Below are 21,846 nucleotides of genomic sequence, written 5' to 3'. Positions count from 1 at the left end.
GATGTCGCGAAATTTTCACTGAAATTTTCATTTTTTTTTTTTAATATCTGCCAAAAATCCAATTTTCAATTTTTTCTTCGTCCAAGTTCTAAGTTAAGCTCCTAACTAAAACACATATTTTTTCACTTAAAATGATCCTGCAAGGAGTTATCCTGCCAACGCTGGCTCTCTTTTTTCCGAGAGGTCACCGGAAATGGTTGAAATTTTTTTTCCAAAAATGTCAAAATTTTTTTTTTTTTTAAGTGTATGTTCGTAACAATAAAAAATTCGTATAAAATATTTATTTTTTTATTTAAGAAAAAATTCTTGAAAAATACTGCTTTTTACCCGAGGAAATCCATGTAACCCCTAAGATCCATACACTTTTGTATGCGTTGGAACAATGGTCGAAGCACTTTTGCCACTCTGATTGTGATATCTCTAAAACAGATGATTGTAAAATCATCAACCATCTTTTCTGGTGTCGAAAAATGTTGAGTTCTTAGCTTATTTTTTACGTACAGGTATAAAAAGAAATCATTTGGTCAAGGGATGACTCATCGAATCGATATTTTGAGTGCTCTAAAATGCAGTTTTCAGTCGATTTCCGAAACAATAACTGATTTGGACCTTTATGAAATTTGTCTACAATCTACGACCACGATTGAATTCATCATACCATCGATAATCACTGGTACTTGATGGAGCTTCAGCGCCAAAAATGCACTATTGCTGAGGCGATTCTCATCGATCATCATCTCACGATTTAATTTCATTTTTTTTAACCAAGATGTATATTTAAAGTTACTGTAAACAACACCCAGATAGAAAAGTCAGAGAATATAAGTATATAAATGATCAGCAGGATGAGAAGAGATCATGTTGCCATAACTGTCTGTCTGCCCGTTTGTAAACAGGTATACATGAACTAGTCCTTCCGTGTTTGAAATATCAATCTGAAAGTTTGCACTTTTTCCCCAAAAAGCTGCTTATTTATCGGAAACGCGGATATCGGACCACTGTGGGACATAGCTGATCGATCAAAATCAAATACAGAAGTGATAAACTTCTTTATTCGTAAGGGACCCTTCACGAAATTTAATGTTTTTTTCTTATTTTACCACTTAAGTTATCGCAAAAATCTTGATAATCACTCGGTGTAGTTTTGTAACGCATATTCACCATTTTCACGACTTTGAGCAGACATCTTGTAGCTACCGAAAGGCGCCTGTGTCATTAATGCGAATACAGTCGGCTCAACAAAGAAGCCAGGAGCATCCAGCCGAGTATACGATGTAGTTGATCTTGATCGATTTGTGGTACGTGTTCGACATGCAATTTAAAGGGTTTACTGACGATACGCTTCTTAAAACGCTAAACACTGCGTTCAACAAACTCATCATAGATATCATCTTCAACAAAGGTACGCGAACCAGCATAAAAAGTTTGTCCCTTACTGAAGAAAAGAGCGAAGTGTGAGTTCTCTACGGCATTATTTAGTTTTTAGTTATTTGATCTCTGATCTAGTAGAACGCTAACTGCAGTAAAGGGTTTATTCATTTCATATTTTCTGCGTCACGTTCTATGTGGCTTATAAGTCTGTCAAATAAATTTTAATGAATGGCCTATAATTTATTGGAGATAAACCAATCCAATAATGTACAATATACATGAACAAAGATATAATACCATAGTGGCACTAATATGCCCGAGTATGAAAAATAGCTACTTTTTTATACTCGCATACACTTTTTTTAAGTATAATAATCGTCTAATATATGTATATTGAGTAGTCAAACGATGATCTTTGAATGCTGTAGGTTCAAAGTTAAGCTTTTCTTTATAAATAAATAGGAAATGCTTTATTAGATTAGAGTATATTGAGGGCTTTTGCATGTCAGTACAGTTTAGTTGTCGCAAAAAGCGCACAACAGTATCCTACAACCAACGGAAGTAATTGACACAACACTAACCACTGGCATATCTTCAATAATGGCACCACCAAATATACGTCCGTTACCAGAACACCTACAAGAGGTGGCTATCAAAGAGTTGAATGAGAGGCCTGAGCGGCTGGCAGAAGATCTGGAGGCGTTAAAGGATTGGGCTATAAAGCAGCCACATTTAAATGTGCGACTCGATGATCAATTGCTGGTGGCATTCCTACGCGGCTGCAAGTTCAGTTTAGAGAAGGCAAAGTCGAAATTGGATTGGTTCTATACATTAAAAACTAAATATCCGGAATACTATACAATACAAAATCCAGATGTGCCGCATATACAAGATCTTGTAAAATATGGGTAAATATTAGACTTGTTATTTTTCTCGGCTTAATAATAGCCGATTTAAATTAAAATTAAAAAATACATACGACACAGATATGTGGAAAGAAGTCGTCAGTAATATAAAAACTTCCCTTTATATGATGCTCGTAATTACTTTCGTCAAAGTTCATATAAGTGGGATTCAATAAAATTAAAGATATAAATGATTACCGCGTTCCATTGAATGCATCGTAAAAAGCATAAAAAATGTCAACATGCCCTTTGAAAACAAATAAAATATTTCGATTAATTTTCGTCGGATATACACTCAAAAGCGTCTGTTTGAAGCTAGTATTCCAGAAACAGAAAGAGAGATTTCCGACAACGACAGCTCGATCAGTTGAAGAGCTCGATTTTGTATACGATTCTTCTAGTAATCACCGCAATATATACAAAATTGAAGCATGAAACTAACCATACTTTTGTATCGCTCCTCAAACCCTCCCTATATCAACCACAACTATCACTCAAGTCCATTGACATGATAACAGCCCATTTCTTAAACCTATGGTTAATTTGAAACTATATATATTTTTTTTCATACAGTGCGGGATTAATATTGCCCATACCCTTAAATGAGACTGGACCACGCATTGTATTCGGCCGTTTTGGTATTTATCCAGTTGACAAATATAAACTCAAAGATATAACGCCCATAACGTATGCACAACAGGAGCTAGTTATGCGCGGTGATGACACTATAGTGGTGAATGGTTTTATTAATCTGATAGACGTTGCCCAACTAGACGCTGCACATTTTGTACAATATACACCGCCTATTGTAAAGAGCGTCATAGATTTTGCCGAGAAAGCCTTACCATTGCGTCAAAGCTCAGCACATTTCTTTAATGTACCAGCGGGTTTCGAGAAACCCTACAATATGATAAAGCCGATGATTTCATCCAAACAGAGGGAACGCGTGAGTATGCAAAACATCTTTATAATTTATAACAATTATACATGTAATGCTTTTATATACTCTGCAATAAATAAAACAGGTTTTTCTGCATAGCAACAATTTGGAGACACTCTATGCTCATATACCACAAAAATATATGCCCAAACAATATGGTGGTGAAAATGGTTGTCTTGTTGAACTAGAGAAGTCTACATTCCAACAATTTCTTCATCACCGTGACTATTTCAAAGAGGATCTCAAGTATCGAAATAATGAGCATCTACGTCTTGGCAAGCAACCGGATTATGAAAGCTTATTTGGAATGGAAGGTTCATTTCGTAAAATAGATTTGGACTAGTCTTTTACTAAGCAAATAAGGATTACCCTTCAGTCTCTTAAAGCTAGGAAATCATAAGAAACCTTAATAAAAGTAAAATATTTTTATTTTAATTTTGGAAATAGTTGGTGATAAAGAATGTATGGTACATACCTTAAGGGATCGTGTCAGCGTGAAATTTTCAAAAAATGTCTTTTTTTTTTTGTATCATCGGTGAGTATACACTGTAATAAACATTTTCTCAAATTTTGAAATCTTCCTATTTTTTCTACGAAAAATTTTCGAAAAAAGGGCCAAATTCGATACTTTTGGTCAAAATTCCGCCATTTTGTCAGATTTCAAAAAAGGGCTTCCACTGTGCGATAGCGACTTTCCTACAGATTATTAATCTTTTTGAAGTTCAGCCTAACAAAAAATCTATGCTGTTGGTTATTTAAGGGGTTACATGGGTTTACGGGTTTCAAAAAATCGATATTTTTACTGTCTTATTAAAATTCCACAACACCTCTATATTTATTGTGCTTAATTTTCAAGTTTATCCGGCCTTGAGAACTTGTGTGCTCGAGGTTAGCTAGGCTAAGTGCGCCGTTCCCACGACAGTCGGGTCTACGTAATCGGAACGGACCCGGATTTTTACTCGGCCAAGGACTGACAATTCGGCAGAATTCTGCCGCTACAACAGCAACAAAAACAACAAGTGCGCCGTCTTTAAACGCTTTTTACACGAAACTGAAGTCGGTTGGCGAGATTTCTCGAGAACTACTCAACCGATCTCCATGAAAATCCAATTTTCAGTTTTTTTTCCTTCGTCCAAGCTCTAAGTTAAGGTTTTAACTAAAACACATATTTCCTTCACTTTAGATGATTCTGCAGGAAGTTATCCTGCCAACGAGGGAGCATCTTTTTTCCGAGGGGTTACCGAAAATGAGTTTTACGGCAGAACCACATTACGATCTTGTCATGAAAGTAGTTTTCCGTCAATAAAATATACGATACATTTTCATTTTTTTTTATTTATGTATATGAAACATATTATGTACGTATGTATGTAGTGAGGTAATGCTGAAACAGCTTAGAAATTTACCAAAACTCATAGATAATATTGTTTTTCTTAAATATATGCAAGCAAATTGAATTTATGAAATCTATGACAATGTAAGAAAACTGTGCGCTTTTAATTAAACTTCGGTTGTGTTCCACTAATATTACAAATAACATAACACAAGCAGACAGCATTAGCATAGAAGATAATGTTGAAATTTACTTTCTCTATATCACCATTTAAGAGCTCTTTTGCGAGATCTTCATAATCACACTCTTCACTTCGGTATAGTTTTGTAACGCATATTCACCGTTTTCACGACCATGACCGGACATCTTGTAGCCACCGAAGGGCGCTTGTGCCATCAATGCGTTGTATGTGTTTACCCAGACGGTACCGGCGCGCAGGCCCTGCACGATGTAGTTAGCCTTATCGATATCACGTGTGAAGACAGCCGCCGCCAAACCATAATCAGATTTATTGGCACGTTCAATTACCTCATCCAAAGACTTGAAACGAATGAGCTGTTGTACGGGTCCGAAGATTTCATCGCGTGCAATTGTCATGTGATCGTGCACATCGGCGAATACAGTCGGCTCAACAAAGTAGCCAGGCAAGTGAGAGGCGCGACTTCCGCCAGCAACCAATTTGGCGCCTTCGTTTTTACCCTGTTCAATTAAGCCGAGTATACGATGCAGTTGATCTTGATCGATTTGTGGTCCTTGTTCGACATGCAATTCAAATGGATTGCCAACGGTACGTTTTTTAGCACGTTCAGCGCTGCGTTCAACAAACTCATCGTAGATTTTATCTTCAACAAAGGTACGCGAACCAGCACAACAAGTTTGTCCCATATTGAAGAAAAGACCAAAGTGTGAGGTCTCTACGGCATAGTCCATATCGGTATCAGCTAAAACAATGTTTGGACTCTTGCCGCCCAACTCCAAAGTGACACGTTTCAAATTGCTACGACCCGAAGCTTGCTGTATCAGTTTGCCAACTTCAGTGGAACCGGTGAACGCAACCTTATCGACATCATGATGATTGGCTAGAGCAGCACCAGCATCGCCAAAACCTGGCAATACATTCACTACACCTTCTGGGAAACCAGCTTCCTTGATCAATTGCGCAATATAGAGCGCAGACAAACTTGTCTGTTCTGCCGGTTTTAACACAATGGTATTGCCAGTAGCAAGTGCTGGTCCCAATTTCCAAGCCATCATGAGAATGGGGAAATTCCATGGTATAATTTGTGCACACACGCCAACGGGTTCGTGACGTGTGTAAGCAAAGTAATCACCATCTACAGGTATGGTCTTTCCGTGATTCTTATCAGCCCAACCGGCGAAATAGCGCAAGTTCTTAATAGCCGCCGGCACATCAACATTATAGGCGACAGCATAAGGCTTGCCATTGTCCAATGTTTCCAAACTCTGTGAGTTAGAAAAGCGCTGTTTGTACTTATATCAGAAAATTATAATTGCGCCATAGGACTTACCGCTAAATACACACGATCGCGCTCCATTAAATCAGCTAACTTATACAAATGTACACCACGCTCGGAGGCATCCATGTGCCGCCATGGTGAACCAACTCTGCAATGATGAATGATTTTATAAAGTTTAAATTTTATGTGTGTACGTATGCTGGCTCAACTAACTTGAAAGCGGTGCGAGCGGCCTGTACAGCGATGTCAACGTCTTCCTTGCCGGCGCACTGAATTTCAGCAACATTCTGTTCGGTGGTGGGATTTATGGAGCCGAATGTTTTACCACTTTTGCTCTTATGCCATTCGTTGTTGATAAAAAGCTAGAAAGAGTAAATTAGCAGAGACGATAAAATAAGAATGTTAAATAAAAGATTAAAGCCAAATTAATTATGTATTCGAATCGAGTGCCGTAAGCGAGTTTTTACAAAAGCTCTTGGCTATAAGAGATTTAGATGAGCGAACTCTGGTGTCAATATATGCTTAAAAAACTTAGTTGTTATTCTTTATACAAAATATGAGCTACTGGTTTTTATAATTAAACTGCCTTTTTTTATTATTATTTTATTATTCATTATATACCTAACGGATTACATAGGTTTTGAAATTTCAAAAAATCGTTTTTTTTGTTTTTGTTTGTTTTGAAAGTTTCAAGGCAATCGCAATAAAAAATTAGAAGGTAGAATTGAATTCAATCTTTGATCGTGTTTTTCTCGAAACATAGTTTTCAAAGTCGAGTCACTATTTCTCAGAAACTTGTAAAGCGATCTTATTGAAACTTTTTACAGTTCTTCTAAATAGGCTGAGTTCATGATTAATCGAAGGATTAAATTTGATTTTTTGATTTTAGATTAATTCTTCGTCTTTTATGCTGACCAACGCGAGGAGAAGTTTGATTCCAGACAACATATAGTATGTTTGTATGTATATTCTATTACTGATATTCTATTACTGATATTTATAGGTTGAACTATGTATATTTATAAAAAAACAATATGTTGTGGACTCTATATAATGTAATTATGTTCTCATAAACTGATTGATATATGAACTGATTGAGCATTCTCCGAAAATTATCTCGTCGAGTGCCGTCTTTAATCCTATGTTCAGAAAAATTGGACGATCCTTGGACCTAAACGCTCAGCTACAATATTTTGTAGGTCGTTAATTCCGTTCCCCCGACAATGGGGTTTTCGTAAACGGATCAGTCCGGTATTTTTTATCCGGTCAGGGACAGGGACAGGGACGGTCAGTCAACTCGCCAGAATTCTGCCGTTACAGCAACAATAACAACAAAGGCGTTAATTCCAACTTGACCGTGCCAAATACTTAAGGAGTGAGAACTTTACCACCTGTCTCGCGGGGCCGTCAATTTATACAAAAAAAAAAAAAAAAAAACATTTTTCGTAATGAATAATCACAAATATATTTTTGAATACAAAACTATTTATTGAAGATATAAGCAACTACATATACATATAAAAACATGAAATGAATTAAATAAATTCAGGTTATTTAAACTTAAATAGTGGAATTCAAAATATTTTTATTAAATAAAAACTGAATTATTTATAAATAATATGCTTCTGCGGTATTTAAAAATTCGATAGGTGAAAAGGCCAATAAGATTGATGAAAATGTTGAGTTGCGACCTCTTCAAAACGTATCGCCATTAAACGTTCGTTCTTTATTGCTTCTGAATGTTCACCAAGCAAGCAAGAAACGCCCAAATCAATTTCATTTTGTTTTAACCATCTTGGTGACCAAAATGTATCAAGCTCGCCCTTAGGTATTTTTATATTAGCATTGTAAGAGGGACAACGCATGGGTTTAGCTACACTCGATACAAATTGAGCCCTTGATCCATATGACTCATAATCAGCTCTTTCCTTCACAATTTCCTTTGGGTACTTTCTCCCCATTTCACCTATGATACCTTGTATTGTAGAAATATCATCACGCAAATTATCCAAGCCGTTTTTGTCTGTCACGTCGTATTTATCTGGCACGTATTTGTCTGGCATTATGTCATTAGGATTAGAAAGAATAGTAGTGGCAACGAATTCATCTTTTCCATCTACCTCAGCCGTGCTCCATTTAGCACCTGGTATTGGATTGTGCTGCCAAAAATGCTTGCGTATTTCAACTGAAGTTTCCGGATCAGCGAGTGTAGTGACAATTTCACGTAAGTTAGTGAAACGTACATTGATAGGATCGCACCTTTGTTCATCTTTTAAAAGCGGCAAAAATGGCACAAAGCAATCGGGTCCATATTTCACGTAACCAATGGCAGATAATATTCGATGTATAACAGCAAAGTCTGCGCCAAAATATGTAATTGATTGAATTAATTCAAAAGGAGGAAAATATGGCTGATCGGAAATATTGCGATTTATAAACGAATGTCTAAAACCTTCATTTATTTTCACATGCAATCTCAATAACGTAACACGGTACAACGCATTTGTCAGGTCATACCAATCGAAATCTTTGTATTTACTCCCTAACAAACACCGAATTCTGTGAATTAAAATACGAATGGTAAAACCAACTGATCGCGTACTGATTGGTAATAATATGGGACCGGAAGACATATTTATTTATTCAAAATAACCAATGGACTTTTTCGAAAAAAAACTATCTTAGTCAAATGATGAAGAATTAAAATTGTATTTTTTCGTTCAAATGCTTTACTCTTCCGAAATATGTAACTTTTCCACAACTGATCATACATTGTGGAACTTGTTTAACAGAGCCTTGCCAATAGGTTGCAAAAAATATAGTCGCTACAAAGCTTTTGCTTGTGACGTGAGAAACCATCACAGTATAGTCAATGCAAATCGTGAATGATAGAATACAATCCAAGCGTTCTATGTATTCATTATAATTAAACATATGTATGTATGTATTTTATACTATCAGGTAATGAACTCAAGTAGCAAGATTTATTTTTATATTTACTAAATGAGATTCATAAAATTTCCACTCTTTTATTAGCATTGTTAAGATTATATCGCGAAAACATACTATAATCTTATCAAAGCACCAGCAGCACATATGTATGCCTAACAATATTTTTGTCACATTTATATGTATTATGTTAAAATTCGATTTATTTAGTTGTTTAAAAGTTTTAATAATCTACTTAAGCGAGGAATTTGTTGCCGATATTCATTTACATGTATGTAAAGCAGTTGTAGTTAGCAATTATTCAATATTATTTGGTGTATGTAATTGAATTTATATAATGTAATTTATCAGTATACATTAAAAGATAAGCATATCAATTAAACTGTATAATTCATTTTATTCGTTTATTCTTTCCGGCGATAATAAATTATGGTGGAAACTAGAAAGAAATTCCCAATAATAAACATAGAAACTAACTTTTTTGGCCAAATATTATCACATTTAGTTATTAGTTTTATGCACATGTGAAAATGTCTAATCTAATCTAAAAAAAAGATAATTCCGCAGGAAATATGTGCTAAGACACTACAAGCTTAAAATATCTAGATAAATTTTCTGATTTTATAAATGCTATTTATGCATCTACATTAGTACATACATACATACATACACATATTTAAAAGCTAATTTTGTTTTGATTTTGATTTTGCGGTAACTTAGCCTTTGAATAAAAGAAAAATAATACTTATTTCTTAGTAGAAATATAATCATTTGACGCGGCGCTAAACAGCTGGTCACAAGGCGAAATCGAAAGTATCGCCTGACAAAAAGTGAAATTATGTTATTAAAAAAATGTGAGCTTATAAAAAAATAAAAATATAAATAATCACATCACGTAAGGAAGGCCTATGTTGGGGTGCAACCGAACATATTACACTCTAGCAACTTGCAGGAATCAACGCCAGTGAAATACCTTAAGGGGTAAAACGTCAAACAGAGGATGGGATTCTAAGCAATTTTATACATACATATGTATGTATATATGTACATACATATATATTAGGGTTTTTTTTAACTATTAATTTTTTTCATTCCCATCATGAAATTTCCTTGGAAATACCCTAAAAAAATTCCCTGAAAATTGGAGCCCTTAATATTAACATAAAGGACTGGACCAAGGCATGTAAAAATTTTCCATTGAAAATACACGACAATCGTGATTTTTTATCTTTAAATTTCTATAGCTCGCAAGCATTTTATGGCATCGCTTTGACTTTAGACACATGTTCCTCAGAATTGAACACTCTACAAAAGTGCCCCTTGCGACAAAGTCGAAACTCACACCTGCGAGGTAGTACGGGGCTCCAAACCTGATTTTTCCACGAAATTTTAATTTTCTTGCATATATCTCGTAAATGACAAGAGCTATATAAAAAATGTTCATGCCAAACTTGTAGGAAATTCTATTTGCTAGGAAAAAGGTCCGAGGTCACTATCATTAATATTTCTCGAAATATTCATGCTTTTAAGTAAGGCTTTATAGAATTTTCAGAGATGGCATGTAATACAAAAAAGGAAGTCGGAAAATTGTGTCACACCATATAGTGTTAGAAAAATTAAATTCGGGAAGTTGAATAAAAGTTGCAGCTGTTCTACTTAAAATTTTTTTTGTATAAAAAAGGGAAGAATGTCACTCAAGCCACCAATGAAATTTGTGAAGTTTACGGAGTTCGTGTAGCATAACAACGATACGCTCGCTTTCGTTGTGGAAATTTCGAAATTTCGATTTACACTGATGCTACGAAAAGACTTTTTCGACTACCAATATGTAGTACCAAATATGGCAGTTGGGGTAGTATGAGCCTAATATTAATTATTATCATGCCATATACTAAAAAATGTTCCCTGGGTTTCTTTAGGGCAAACAATCACCAATCATATGGAGTTAAGTCAGCCGGATGTTCAAAAATCTTGATATAAATTATATAGGATTGGGGACTAGATCAAGTTTTTGCCCAATTCTAGCTATTTGAGGCACAAAGATGCACTGTTATGAGTAAAACACGCTCTCCCCTTTTCATTTACATAACTCATATATTAGCCAATATATGCGATATAAAAACCAACGGAAGTTCGAAAATCTTTACATTAGGTACTCGTATTAGGGTGCTCATGGAAGTATTAGTCCGATTCAAACCATTTTTGATACACAGAGTTACTGTTGTCAGGAAAGGATTCTATATGAATATCCCGATATTTTCGGTCAAAAATCAACTATCGATACTGGGATCCACATATTCGGTACCCAGCGGCTTGAACTGTTTTATTTGGATTTAAGCAATTTTTAGTCATAAGGTGGCATACTTTAATAGAATTATTAGTGCAAAGAATCAAATCGCATTTGAAATAGTGCAGCATAATTATTTAACTACTCAATAAAGTTATTTAGCAAACATTTTTAATAATACTCCTTTTGCTCAAGTTTACTTAGTGAATGTAAAAAAAAAATATTAACAATTGTGCAACACATTAAGCTAGCTTTTGTTTTCAAGAGAAATTTGCATACTGATTTCAATTTTATTGCGACCGCTCAGCTGTTTTAAAAGTCATCAATCACTTAATTGCTGCTAAGTCGCTGTTTGCCGTCTAAGCTTTTGTAAGCTGAGCGCCAACTTGAAGCTTAGCATTATCAGCTAAGCATGACTTATTCGTTTTGTTTTTTGTTTTTGCTTTTCATAACTAAATGATTACAAAGAAGACAAAAACTTATCAGCAGGCACATATTTTCGAAAATTCATTGTCACAATGCAACACATTTTATTTATAACGCTAATTTTTTTAATGTTTTTTTTTATTATTTGGATGTCCGTATGTATTTATTTATGTGTGCACCGCATGTAATAAGCAAAGTTTTGCAACTCACCAATAATATTTTTTTTGCTTATAATTTAACAATAGATTTTTCTGCGATTATTAGCAATTTAAATTGATTTGACTAATCATCTCGACTTTTGTTGTTGCATTAATCAATATTCACATAAATGGCTACTGTGAATGTGCAAAAATGCGTACATAATTTAAATTAAGGCAACAACAAAAGACAAGATGATTAGTCAAATCAATTAAATTTTTAAATAACAATAAACATGACTCTTCTGTGTGGAATATACTTACGGAATGAGTGAAAATAATGAAGAAATTCGCTATATTTTGAAATTTTTGTATTAAGAAAGGGGAGAATGCCACGCAAGCCACCAATGAAGTATGTGAAGCTTACGAAGACGATGCTGTATTAGTTCGTGTAGTACAACAATGGTTGGCTCGCTTCTGTTCTGGGAATTTCGAAATTTTGATTTCCACTAATGAAAGTTTTACACTGATGGAATAATGGCTCTAGCGGAATAATGGCAAAAAGTGGTCGACCAAAATTGTACATATTTGTTTATTTATTTTTTAATATACATAAATATAAAAAAATAAGTTGAAGAAGAAGAAGTTTGATAAGCAATACGAAAAGACTTTTTCGACTACCAATATGTATACTTATGTATGCAATTAGCTGAGAGCAGAAATCGTAATATTTTTATGCATTTCTTTCCAATAATATAAATGTAAAAGTATGTATAATACATGTTGATATGTACGGATGTTGTGTACAAATAAACAAAGTATCACTTTGTCTAGAAAACTTGTTTATTAAACTACCTGAATGTCGGTTAATATGCAAATTAGACATTTACGCACATACATACATACATATGTATGTATGTTTGTTTGAATCTATTTCAAAATAAAAAAACCCTGTAGGGAAAATTTAGTTGCAGTACACATATGTAGGTAACATTTATTTTACAAAAAAAATTTTAATTGTGTTTTTTTATGCATATTTTTTATATAAGTTGTAATGTAAGCTTTGCTTTTTAAAAATATATTTCAAAAAATATTAACTAAAATTAATAATCGAAGCAAAAAACTGGCAATTTTATTGGAAAATCTCATTATTCTTTAGATTTTTTTGAATCTTGAATTGTTGTTGGAATTTGCATTCTAAATACTTGAACTAGCTCCTGCTTTTTATTGTTGAATACTAATAGAGCCAAACTTTTAATTTTTTATTATATAACATTTACATTAATCACAGTTATGTACTATAACACACAACGTTACTTACTCTACAAACGAAATTCAAACTCCTTACCATATAATTTTCGAAAAGAAAATGCTAGTTTCGATTTCCTGCATGTACAGCGCAGAATAGATCAAAAACCCACTCGTGTGTATTTAACAGTTGACGTGACTGGCAAAAACTCAAAACGCAAAAGTGCAAACATTATAAACTACAACTACAACAACCAAAAATAAATATAAAACAAGAAAAAACGTTAACTTCGGTTGCACCGAAGCTAAATACCCTTCACAGGTGCATTTCTGTTAGTAACTATGTGTTCAGTTTGTATGGAAGCTATATGCTATAGTAATCCGTTCTAAACAAGTTTTTTAGAGATTACATTGTTGCCTTAGAAAATAACATATGTACATATATCAAGTTTCGTGAATATATCCTGTCAAATGTGAAAGTTGTCTATACAAGAACTTGATTCCGATCGTTCAGTTTGTATGGCAGCTATATGCTATAGTTAACCGATCTGAACAATTTCCTCGGAGATTACATTGTTGCCTTAGAAAATAACATATATGTATCAAGTTTCGTGAATATATCTTGTCAAATGTGAAAGTTGTCCATACAAGAACTTGATTCCGATCGTTCAGTTTGTATGGCAGCTATATGCTATAGTTAACCGATCTGAACAATTAATTCGCAGATTACATTGTTGCCTTAGAAAATAACATATACCAAATTTCGTGAATATATCTTGTCAAATGTGAAAGTTTTCCATACAAGAACTTGATTCCGATCGTTCAGTTTGTATGGCAGCTATATGCTATAGTTAATCGATCTGAACAATTTCTTCGGAGATTACATTGTTGCCTTAGAAAATAACATATATCAAGTTTCGTGAATATAAGTATCTTGTCAAATGTGAAAGTTGTCCATACAAGAACTTGATTCCGATCGTTCAGTTTGTATGGTAGCTATACGCTATAGTTAACCGATCTGATCAATTTCTTCGGAGATTACATTGTTGCCTTAGAAAATAATCTGTACCAAATTTCGTGAATATATCTTGACAAATGTGAAAGTTTTCCCTACAAGAACTTGATTCCGATCGTTCAGTTTGTATGGCAGCTATATGTTACAATCTTCCGATATCGGCCGTTCCGACAAATGAGCAGCTTCGTGAGGAGAAAATGACGTTTGCAAAATTTCAAAACGATATCTTAAAAACTGAGAGACTAGTTCGTATATATACAGACAGACGGACAGACGGACAGACAGACAGACGGACATGGCTAAATCGACTCAGCTCGACATACTGATCATTTATATATATACTTTATAGGGTCTCCGACGATTCCTTCTGGGTGTTACAAACTTCGTGACAAACTTAATATACCCTGTTCAGGGTATAAAAATTGTGCGACCGGCTCCCATACGTAGTGTACTTGCCGGCATATACAATGTACATATGTATGTATGAATTTCTAGTTTATATAAAAGCACATACACAAATACACTAGCCGTAAGTGAGATGAATGTATAAAAAAATGCAAAACAGCAAAACCTGCGAAGAACACTAACAAGAATTGAGGAATTGAGAAAATTTTATTAGCGCCAATTCGCCTTGAGCAAAATAAAATTATATGATATTTCAAACAGAGGCGCGTGTGACAAAAAGAATAAATAAATCAATGTTCAAATGTTCATAACAGACGCGAGGCAGGAAATTTTGCGGATAAGATAAATTAAACACTCGAATATAAACGAACAATGTACATATGTATGTATATATACAAATAAATATGATTGGAACAAAATACGTCACATCATTATAAATTTGTATGTATGTATGTAAGTATACATTTATAGAAAATAGTAATATACTTAAGCTGTACTTACACCCGTATAGAGGATCTCTGGATTATAATGCGGATCTGGCACTTGGCTGGAGTACTTGGCTGCGCTGCCATTCAAAGAGGCAACTAAAGATTTACCGGAAGAGACCAGCGCATTACTTCTCAACAAACGTAACATGCTTGATCGTTACTTTGCGCTTTTAGAGATTGAAATGAATAAAACTATATAGCAAAACTAATTTTTATTATGTGACACTGCAATTATTTATAGTGGTTATTCGTGTGTTCGCTTTCGTTCTGACGAGATAGCACACTTATGTATGTTTGCTTCGAATGTCTTTTGCCAACTGCTGGTCGTGTAGCTGTTTCGTACTTTATGTTTTATGTTTATTGTGGCCGGTTGCGCGCAACGAGGTGGGTAAATGAAGGATGATAGGCAAAAATTTCTATACGATACGATAGCTAATGGCGACAGCTGTTAGCTGGGGACAGTTGTAGCGGAAGCTTTGCGTTCGGGTTTTCCATTTTTTTTATGAATGAGAACGCTTTTGCGAACCGTTACTATTTAAAGTTTTTGTTAAAAGCTTTTATGGCAGCTTAAAAGCGTTTTAACAGCTGATTTGCTATTTAAAAAGCTCGGAAAATATAAATTAATTAGAACTGATTAAATAAATACTTTAAATTTTTAAATTAGAAATTACTTGCTGCTAAATAATTAACCAAAATACAAATTAAACAGTTATAAAAGTACATTTATACACTACATACATAAGTATGTACATATGTATGTATGTATATATGTATGTACATATCTTTGAAAATACCATACAATTTTTTTTTAATTTTTTCATTAGTTTTTCAGTTATAGGCTTCTAACGTATAGCCGCTCAGTTCAATCGGATCAATCAGTTTATCTTTAAATGCGTTTTTGTTGAAACAACACTTTTCCTATTTGCTGCAGTGATTCTTCTCCTTCTTCTAATTCGCAGAACTTTGTCACTGGCGTCGTATATCTCATTCAGCTCATCGTTCCATCGAATGCAACACTTGTTGGCAAGAGTTATTCTGCGTTGGATTTCGAAGCTGACATTGTTGTTGCTGTTAATGCTGATGCAACTGTAGATACTGGGGTCCACATATGTGGTAAAACGGGGATTGAACAGTTTTGGTTGGATTTGTTCATAAGGTGTCATAAAAAATGAGTGCAAAGTTGTATCCTGTTATATTAATTGCTTCCTGATTCGTATACTTGAAAGTGAAAGCTTCAAATGGAATTTAGAATTGTGTTATATGGAAAGTAGGCGTAGTTGTAGTCTGATTTTGCGCATTTTATCATTGTGGTATAGCATTATGAGTAAAATGCTACTTACCAAATTTAGTCGAAATCGGTTGGTCGAGTCCCGAGATATGTGATTTCACCACAAAGTGGGCGGTGACACGCCTATCGTCCAATTTTCACAATTTAATATCTCTGGCGTAATTAGTTATTGATTTATCGAGCTCTTAGTAGTTTTTAACAGTACCGTTATAAGGGGAGTGAGCGGTATTATCTTTTGATTTCATCCATTTTCGCACTGTCAGTAAGGGTTCTTATACTATTTGTACAGGGTGATTTTGGTCGTTGTAGCTTAAGCGGTCTAAGACATAAGTATGTACATTAAACTTATTAGAGCGCGGACCACGCTTACTTTTTCAAAATTTTCTGCCCAAAGGGGCCCCTTGCAACAGCCATCACTTGTTCCCACTTAGAGTTCTACATATGTATGTACATATATCCTAATTTAGTGCTTAGTTATGGTACTTTATACGTTTTCGGTTAATGGCATTTTGTGGGCGTGGTAGTGGTCCGATATTTATATCAATATTTTTTTAGCCAAGAAACGCGCTTACCAAGTTTCATCAAAATATCTCAATTTTTACTCAAGTTACAGCTTGCACGGACGGACGGACGGAACAGACAGAAAGTCACCTGGCCTCTCGCCTCTTCATTCTAATCATTTACATATATATACATAGCCCTTTATCTATCTCGTTCTAACCGCGTAAGCGTTGGCTACGCCAGTAAAGAGGAAGATATCTATCTCGCTCTCTTAAAAAACTCTTATACTCGGTAGCAACATGTTGCAAGAGTATAATAAATTAATTGATACAGTTGTATTAACACGCCCAACATCAATGTGGGTAGCAATAAATATTCTCAATGTGTACTTCAATATTTATCGATGTACATATGTATGTACATACTTCATAGTAGTCATATGAATAATTCAGAGAGTAAAATAATGAGAGATCTATAAAGCCTAACACTTTTACTTCAGAAACATGTATTCGTGTTTAATTATTATTATTTTTTTTACTATACCCAAATAACAGGTGGTAATTGATATGATTATAGACAAGTATAATTCCTTATGTACATATCATATATGTATATATGTATATATTTAATTACAAAATTGTATAGTATATATCATAGTTTATCTATAAGCAGGCTAAATATAATAATAAAGTGTACATTAATTATCTAATCAGCACAAAATTTCACTATCTCATTCGTATTGGAGCTGTTTCAATGTTATACTGGCAATACTCGTAGAACTCATAGGCATTTTAACGTATAGACAACAAAAAATTATCATAAATATTTGGAATATGTCTGAAAGGTCACTAGATATACGCCCGCTAACACCAGCGTTGCAGCAGAAGGCGTTAAATGAGTTGAATGAGAAGGCCGAAAATCTAGCGGCGGATATCGCAGCGCTCCGAGCTTGGTTGCTCAAACAGCCACACTTGAAGACGCGTCAAAGTGATCAATTTCTAGTCAACTTTCTGCGCGGCTGCAAATTTAGTTTGGAGAAGGCGAAACGCAAACTGGATCAGTACTACACACTGCGTGCAACATTGCCAGAACTGAATCAACACAATTTCGTCGATGATCAACGTATGCGCGCCATTATACGTTTGGGGTAAGCTAGCCACCGGCTTTTTGCCAAATGAATAAATAATAAAACAAAATAAAAATTCTTCAAGTGTTACGCTCTACTTACCGCTGCCGTTAATGGAGGACGGTCCATGCATAATGCTAATACGTCCCGGTAAATGCAATCCACACGAATTCAATCTAACGGATTTATTGCGCGTAAGCTTCCTGCTACAGGATATTAGTCTTATCAGTAATGACAATATGATTATTGGTGGTTTCATGCAAATCGGCGATTTTGAGGATTTCAGCATGACGCATTTGTTACAGTTGAGTCCAGCACTAATGAAACGTTTCGGCTTCTACGTCGAAGAGGGTATGCCGATGCGCATAAAAAATTCACATTTCTTTAATACAGGTGTGATCTTTGAGAAGTTGTTTGCCACAATCAAGTTAGTGCTGCCAGCAAAGATGATCGAAAGGGTGAGTTGTTAATATTGAAAACTTAAAAGAATAGTAATACAACCCTAACAGCTCTGTCCCTAGGGGACTCGCAGGATATGCAATAAAATACAATAATAAAATATTCTATATGTATGTACTTACCTGTCTCTCTCTATTGCAGGTTCAAGTGCACGGCACATTCGAGTCCCTTTGCGAAGCTGTGCCCATCAAGTATCTACCAAAGGATTATGGTGGTGAAAATGGTAGCATTGAGGAAGTTGCGGCAAAAACTGAGCAGTTAGTCTTAGACTACCGTGAATATTTACTGGATGAACAGAACTATGGTGTTGATGAAAAGTTACGCATTGACGATGACTCTAATTTGGGGGCGGCATTCGGTATTGATGGCTCGTTTAGAAAGCTAAATGTGGATTAAATAAAATAGAGGAAATACAATACTCATCGAATTAGTATAAATATTATTTTAAACTTAATATTTTTTATTAGAAATAAAGTTAAGAAAATTTTTCAAAAAACTTTAACAAAAATCAACATTTCTTCGAGAGAAACCTTGCACAAAATGTTTCAAAAAAATTTAAGAAAAACCAACATATTTTTAAAATAAACATTATACGCGCATAAAATGAGTTCAGTCACAGGGATCGCCCATATCACCTAACCTTACCCATAAAAGAAGAAATACGCCAACTTGAGTGTGTTTTTTTCTGTATTTCCTATAACACTTTACCAAGTCATAATCCAGTTCGAGAGTTGGGGAGTGTTTTCGTCCATGCGTACGACATGACCTAGCCAGCACAGCCGCTGTCTCTTAATTCGCTGAACTATGTGAATGTCGTAATACTATATGTATATCTCATACAGCTCATCGTTCCTTCGAATGCGATATTCGCCATTGGAAAGACCAGGTGGAGAAGGACCTGGCTTCACTTGGAATCTCCAATTGGTGCCACATTGTGAAAAGAAGAAACACCTGGCGCGCTGTTGTTAACTCGGCTATAATCGTGTAAGCGGTGTCATTTCCACTGGTAATTGGCGAATGACACGCGTGATGGATTGCTCCAAGGCCTGAATCGAAGCTCGATTGTCCGCATATACTTTAGACATTACATATCCCTACAGGAAAAAGTCTAACGGTGTGATGTCAAATGATCTTCTTGGCCAATCGACTGGCCCAAAAAGTCCTTACCTTCTTGTTCTCTCAAGAAATCCATTTAATCAAGGGAAAGGTAGAAAGTGGCGCCGTCTTGTTGGAACCAAATGTCGTCGAGATCGCGAGCTTTAATTTCAGGCATCAAGTAGTTGGTCATCAAGGCGCCATAACGGTCACCATTGACGGATACGTTCTCACCGGCATATATTTTGAAGAAATACGGACCGATGATTCCATTGGCTTACAAACCACATCAAAGCAATGTTTTTTCTGAATGAAATGGTAGCTCTTGAATCTCTTCAGGTTGCTCTTCGTCCCAAATGCGGCAAGTTTGCTCGTTTACATATCCATTGAGCCAGAAGTGAGGCCCATCGCTGAACAAAATTTGGCTCGAAAATGTCGGATCTTCTTGGAACCTTTCAAGACCACATAGAGTGTCGCTTAGGATGGTCGAGCAACTTCAGTTCTTGCACAAGCCGTATTTTGTACGCTTTCAATTTAAGACCTGGACGTAAAATGCGCCAAGCAGTTCGACTCTCCACGGTTTTGGTGGAGCCATTTTTACCAAAAATTTGGATTTTTCCTACGTCCAGTACCTAGTTTATAATCTTAGTTGAAACACGTACTTTTTTCATTTTACTTTTGTTGATCCTGATCGGAGGCATATTTTCACCAAGAGACTGCCGCAATTTTGCAAAATATCTATCTTTGGAACAATAATTAATATTTAATTTTTTATATAGTATATAAAAAAAGAATTATTGAAAATAGGCAGTTTTTTGCTCAACGAAACCCATGCAACCCCTTAAGCATTATCAAGTGGGATGCGAGTATTAATCACATACAAACACCAATAGTAGGCTAGTCAGTGTCAACGCCAAATTATGTATATTTAATGTACATATATGTAGTTATATGTACATATGTATGTACAATGCGCTTATCTGTCAGACAGTAGATAAATGATTTAGCATTTTTCCATTCTATATTGCTTATTCTCTACTATCTACTCATATTTGAGCCAATCATATTTTGCTCTGGTTAATGTCTCAATGTCAGAATAATTATCGACATCAGCAACTCTCTTAGTTATTATGGGCTCGTAAAAATGGTAATTCACCATAGTGCCGTTATGAGAAATCTGTTAATTTAGTGTTAGACTGAAGTAGAAATTTCTGATAAGAACTTTGGTTTAACAATGACTCACTTAATGACGGTACTTATTAGTAAACGGGAAAAAATAATTTGGGAAATAGTATTTTTTTTTTAATTTATGAAGTAAACGAACCGCGTATAAAATTTTACCACAACAGTGCGAATTTTTTTGGCAATGGAATTTTTTGTAATAAAATCTACTATCTATAAAATTTTACACTTCCTTTGGCAACCCTTAATTTAATATACATTTATGAAGCGAATAATAAAGTAGTTAAAACTGACAATAATTAATAAAAATTTTATAATTTTAAAGTACGAACAATGTGGGAGGATAAACAACAGTTATGCTTGCAACACTACCAATATGTTAGCTACTGCTATTTTAAAATAATAATTAAAATACTAGTTCTCTTATCTGGAATTCTAAAATCCTCGATATTAGCTTAGATTTGCGATTAACACGTTCTATGACGTTAATTTTGTTTTCTGGTCTTGATAACAATTTATAACCGAAAACAAAAATAGCACAATGAGGAATAAAACATTTAGGCATAAATCTAGTCAGAGGGGAAGCTCTGTATTAAATGTACCAAACCTATGCAAGTAAGTATATATGCACCTTATACAAGTATTTGCATCCGTTATCAATGAATATATGAACCCGGATGGAATATTCGGTGCTTTTTTGGTGTTCCATTGGTATGTTGATAACAACTGCTTACGTAGAGAGAAACACCCAGTTATAAGAACTGCTATTTAGCCAAGAGAATATCGAAACATACATATGTATGTGTGTACGTATAAATACAGGTGGCTAGCAAATAAGTATATTAAAAATTTTAAAATATCATAAAAATTGTTAAAAACTGGTATGACAACTATTTTCAACAATATTTTTCACATAAAAAAAATGAAATATTTTATTAGAATTTTTTATTGTTACAAATATACAATATTTACAAAGATATTCTGAAATAATTGTAAAAAAAAATATTTTAAGCTCTGCCATTGCGACGCCGTTTCCTGTGACTTCCCGGAAAAAAGACGCGCCCGCGATGGAAGGGTAACTTCTTGCAGGATCATCTAAATTGAAAAAAAATATGTGTTTAAGTTAAAACCTTAACTTAGAACTTGGACGAAGGAAATAAAACTGAAAATTAGAATTTTGGCAGACATTTTTACAAAACAATGAAAATTTCGC

At 34.6% G+C, this 21,846-nt stretch overlaps 3 protein-coding genes across 3 annotated transcripts; 2 read left to right on the top strand and 1 right to left on the bottom strand.

Annotated features, from left to right (window-relative positions):
- The first annotated feature begins 1,849 nt into the window (after positions 1–1,849).
- Positions 1,850–3,660, top strand: LOC120771987 (alpha-tocopherol transfer protein-like). Its single transcript, XM_040100342.1, has 3 exons — positions 1,850–2,279; positions 2,850–3,222; positions 3,302–3,660. Exons 1-3 carry the CDS (start codon positions 1,972–1,974, stop codon positions 3,557–3,559), a joined length of 939 nt encoding a protein of 312 aa, XP_039956276.1. The 5' UTR covers positions 1,850–1,971; the 3' UTR covers positions 3,560–3,660.
- Positions 3,661–4,640: 980 nt separating this feature from the next.
- LOC120771984 (aldehyde dehydrogenase, mitochondrial) lies at positions 4,641–15,326 on the bottom strand. Its single transcript, XM_040100338.1, has 4 exons — positions 14,996–15,326; positions 6,241–6,389; positions 6,079–6,175; positions 4,641–6,013 (listed from the first exon to the last, which is right to left on the bottom strand). The coding sequence occupies exons 1-4, from the start codon at positions 15,128–15,130 to the stop codon at positions 4,820–4,822; spliced, it is 1,575 nt and encodes a 524-aa protein (XP_039956272.1). The 5' UTR covers positions 15,131–15,326; the 3' UTR covers positions 4,641–4,819.
- Positions 15,327–17,480: 2,154 nt separating this feature from the next.
- LOC120771985 (alpha-tocopherol transfer protein-like) lies at positions 17,481–18,758 on the top strand. Its single transcript, XM_040100339.1, has 3 exons — positions 17,481–17,918; positions 17,983–18,355; positions 18,498–18,758. Exons 1-3 carry the CDS (start codon positions 17,605–17,607, stop codon positions 18,750–18,752), a joined length of 942 nt encoding a protein of 313 aa, XP_039956273.1. The 5' UTR covers positions 17,481–17,604; the 3' UTR covers positions 18,753–18,758.
- The last annotated feature ends 3,088 nt before the right edge of the window (positions 18,759–21,846 follow it).

This window comes from Bactrocera tryoni, chromosome 3, assembly GCF_016617805.1.
Source record: "Bactrocera tryoni isolate S06 chromosome 3, CSIRO_BtryS06_freeze2, whole genome shotgun sequence".
NCBI classification, from domain to species: domain Eukaryota; kingdom Metazoa; phylum Arthropoda; class Insecta; order Diptera; family Tephritidae; genus Bactrocera; species Bactrocera tryoni.
This window is presented reverse-complemented; position numbering and strand designations above follow the sequence as displayed.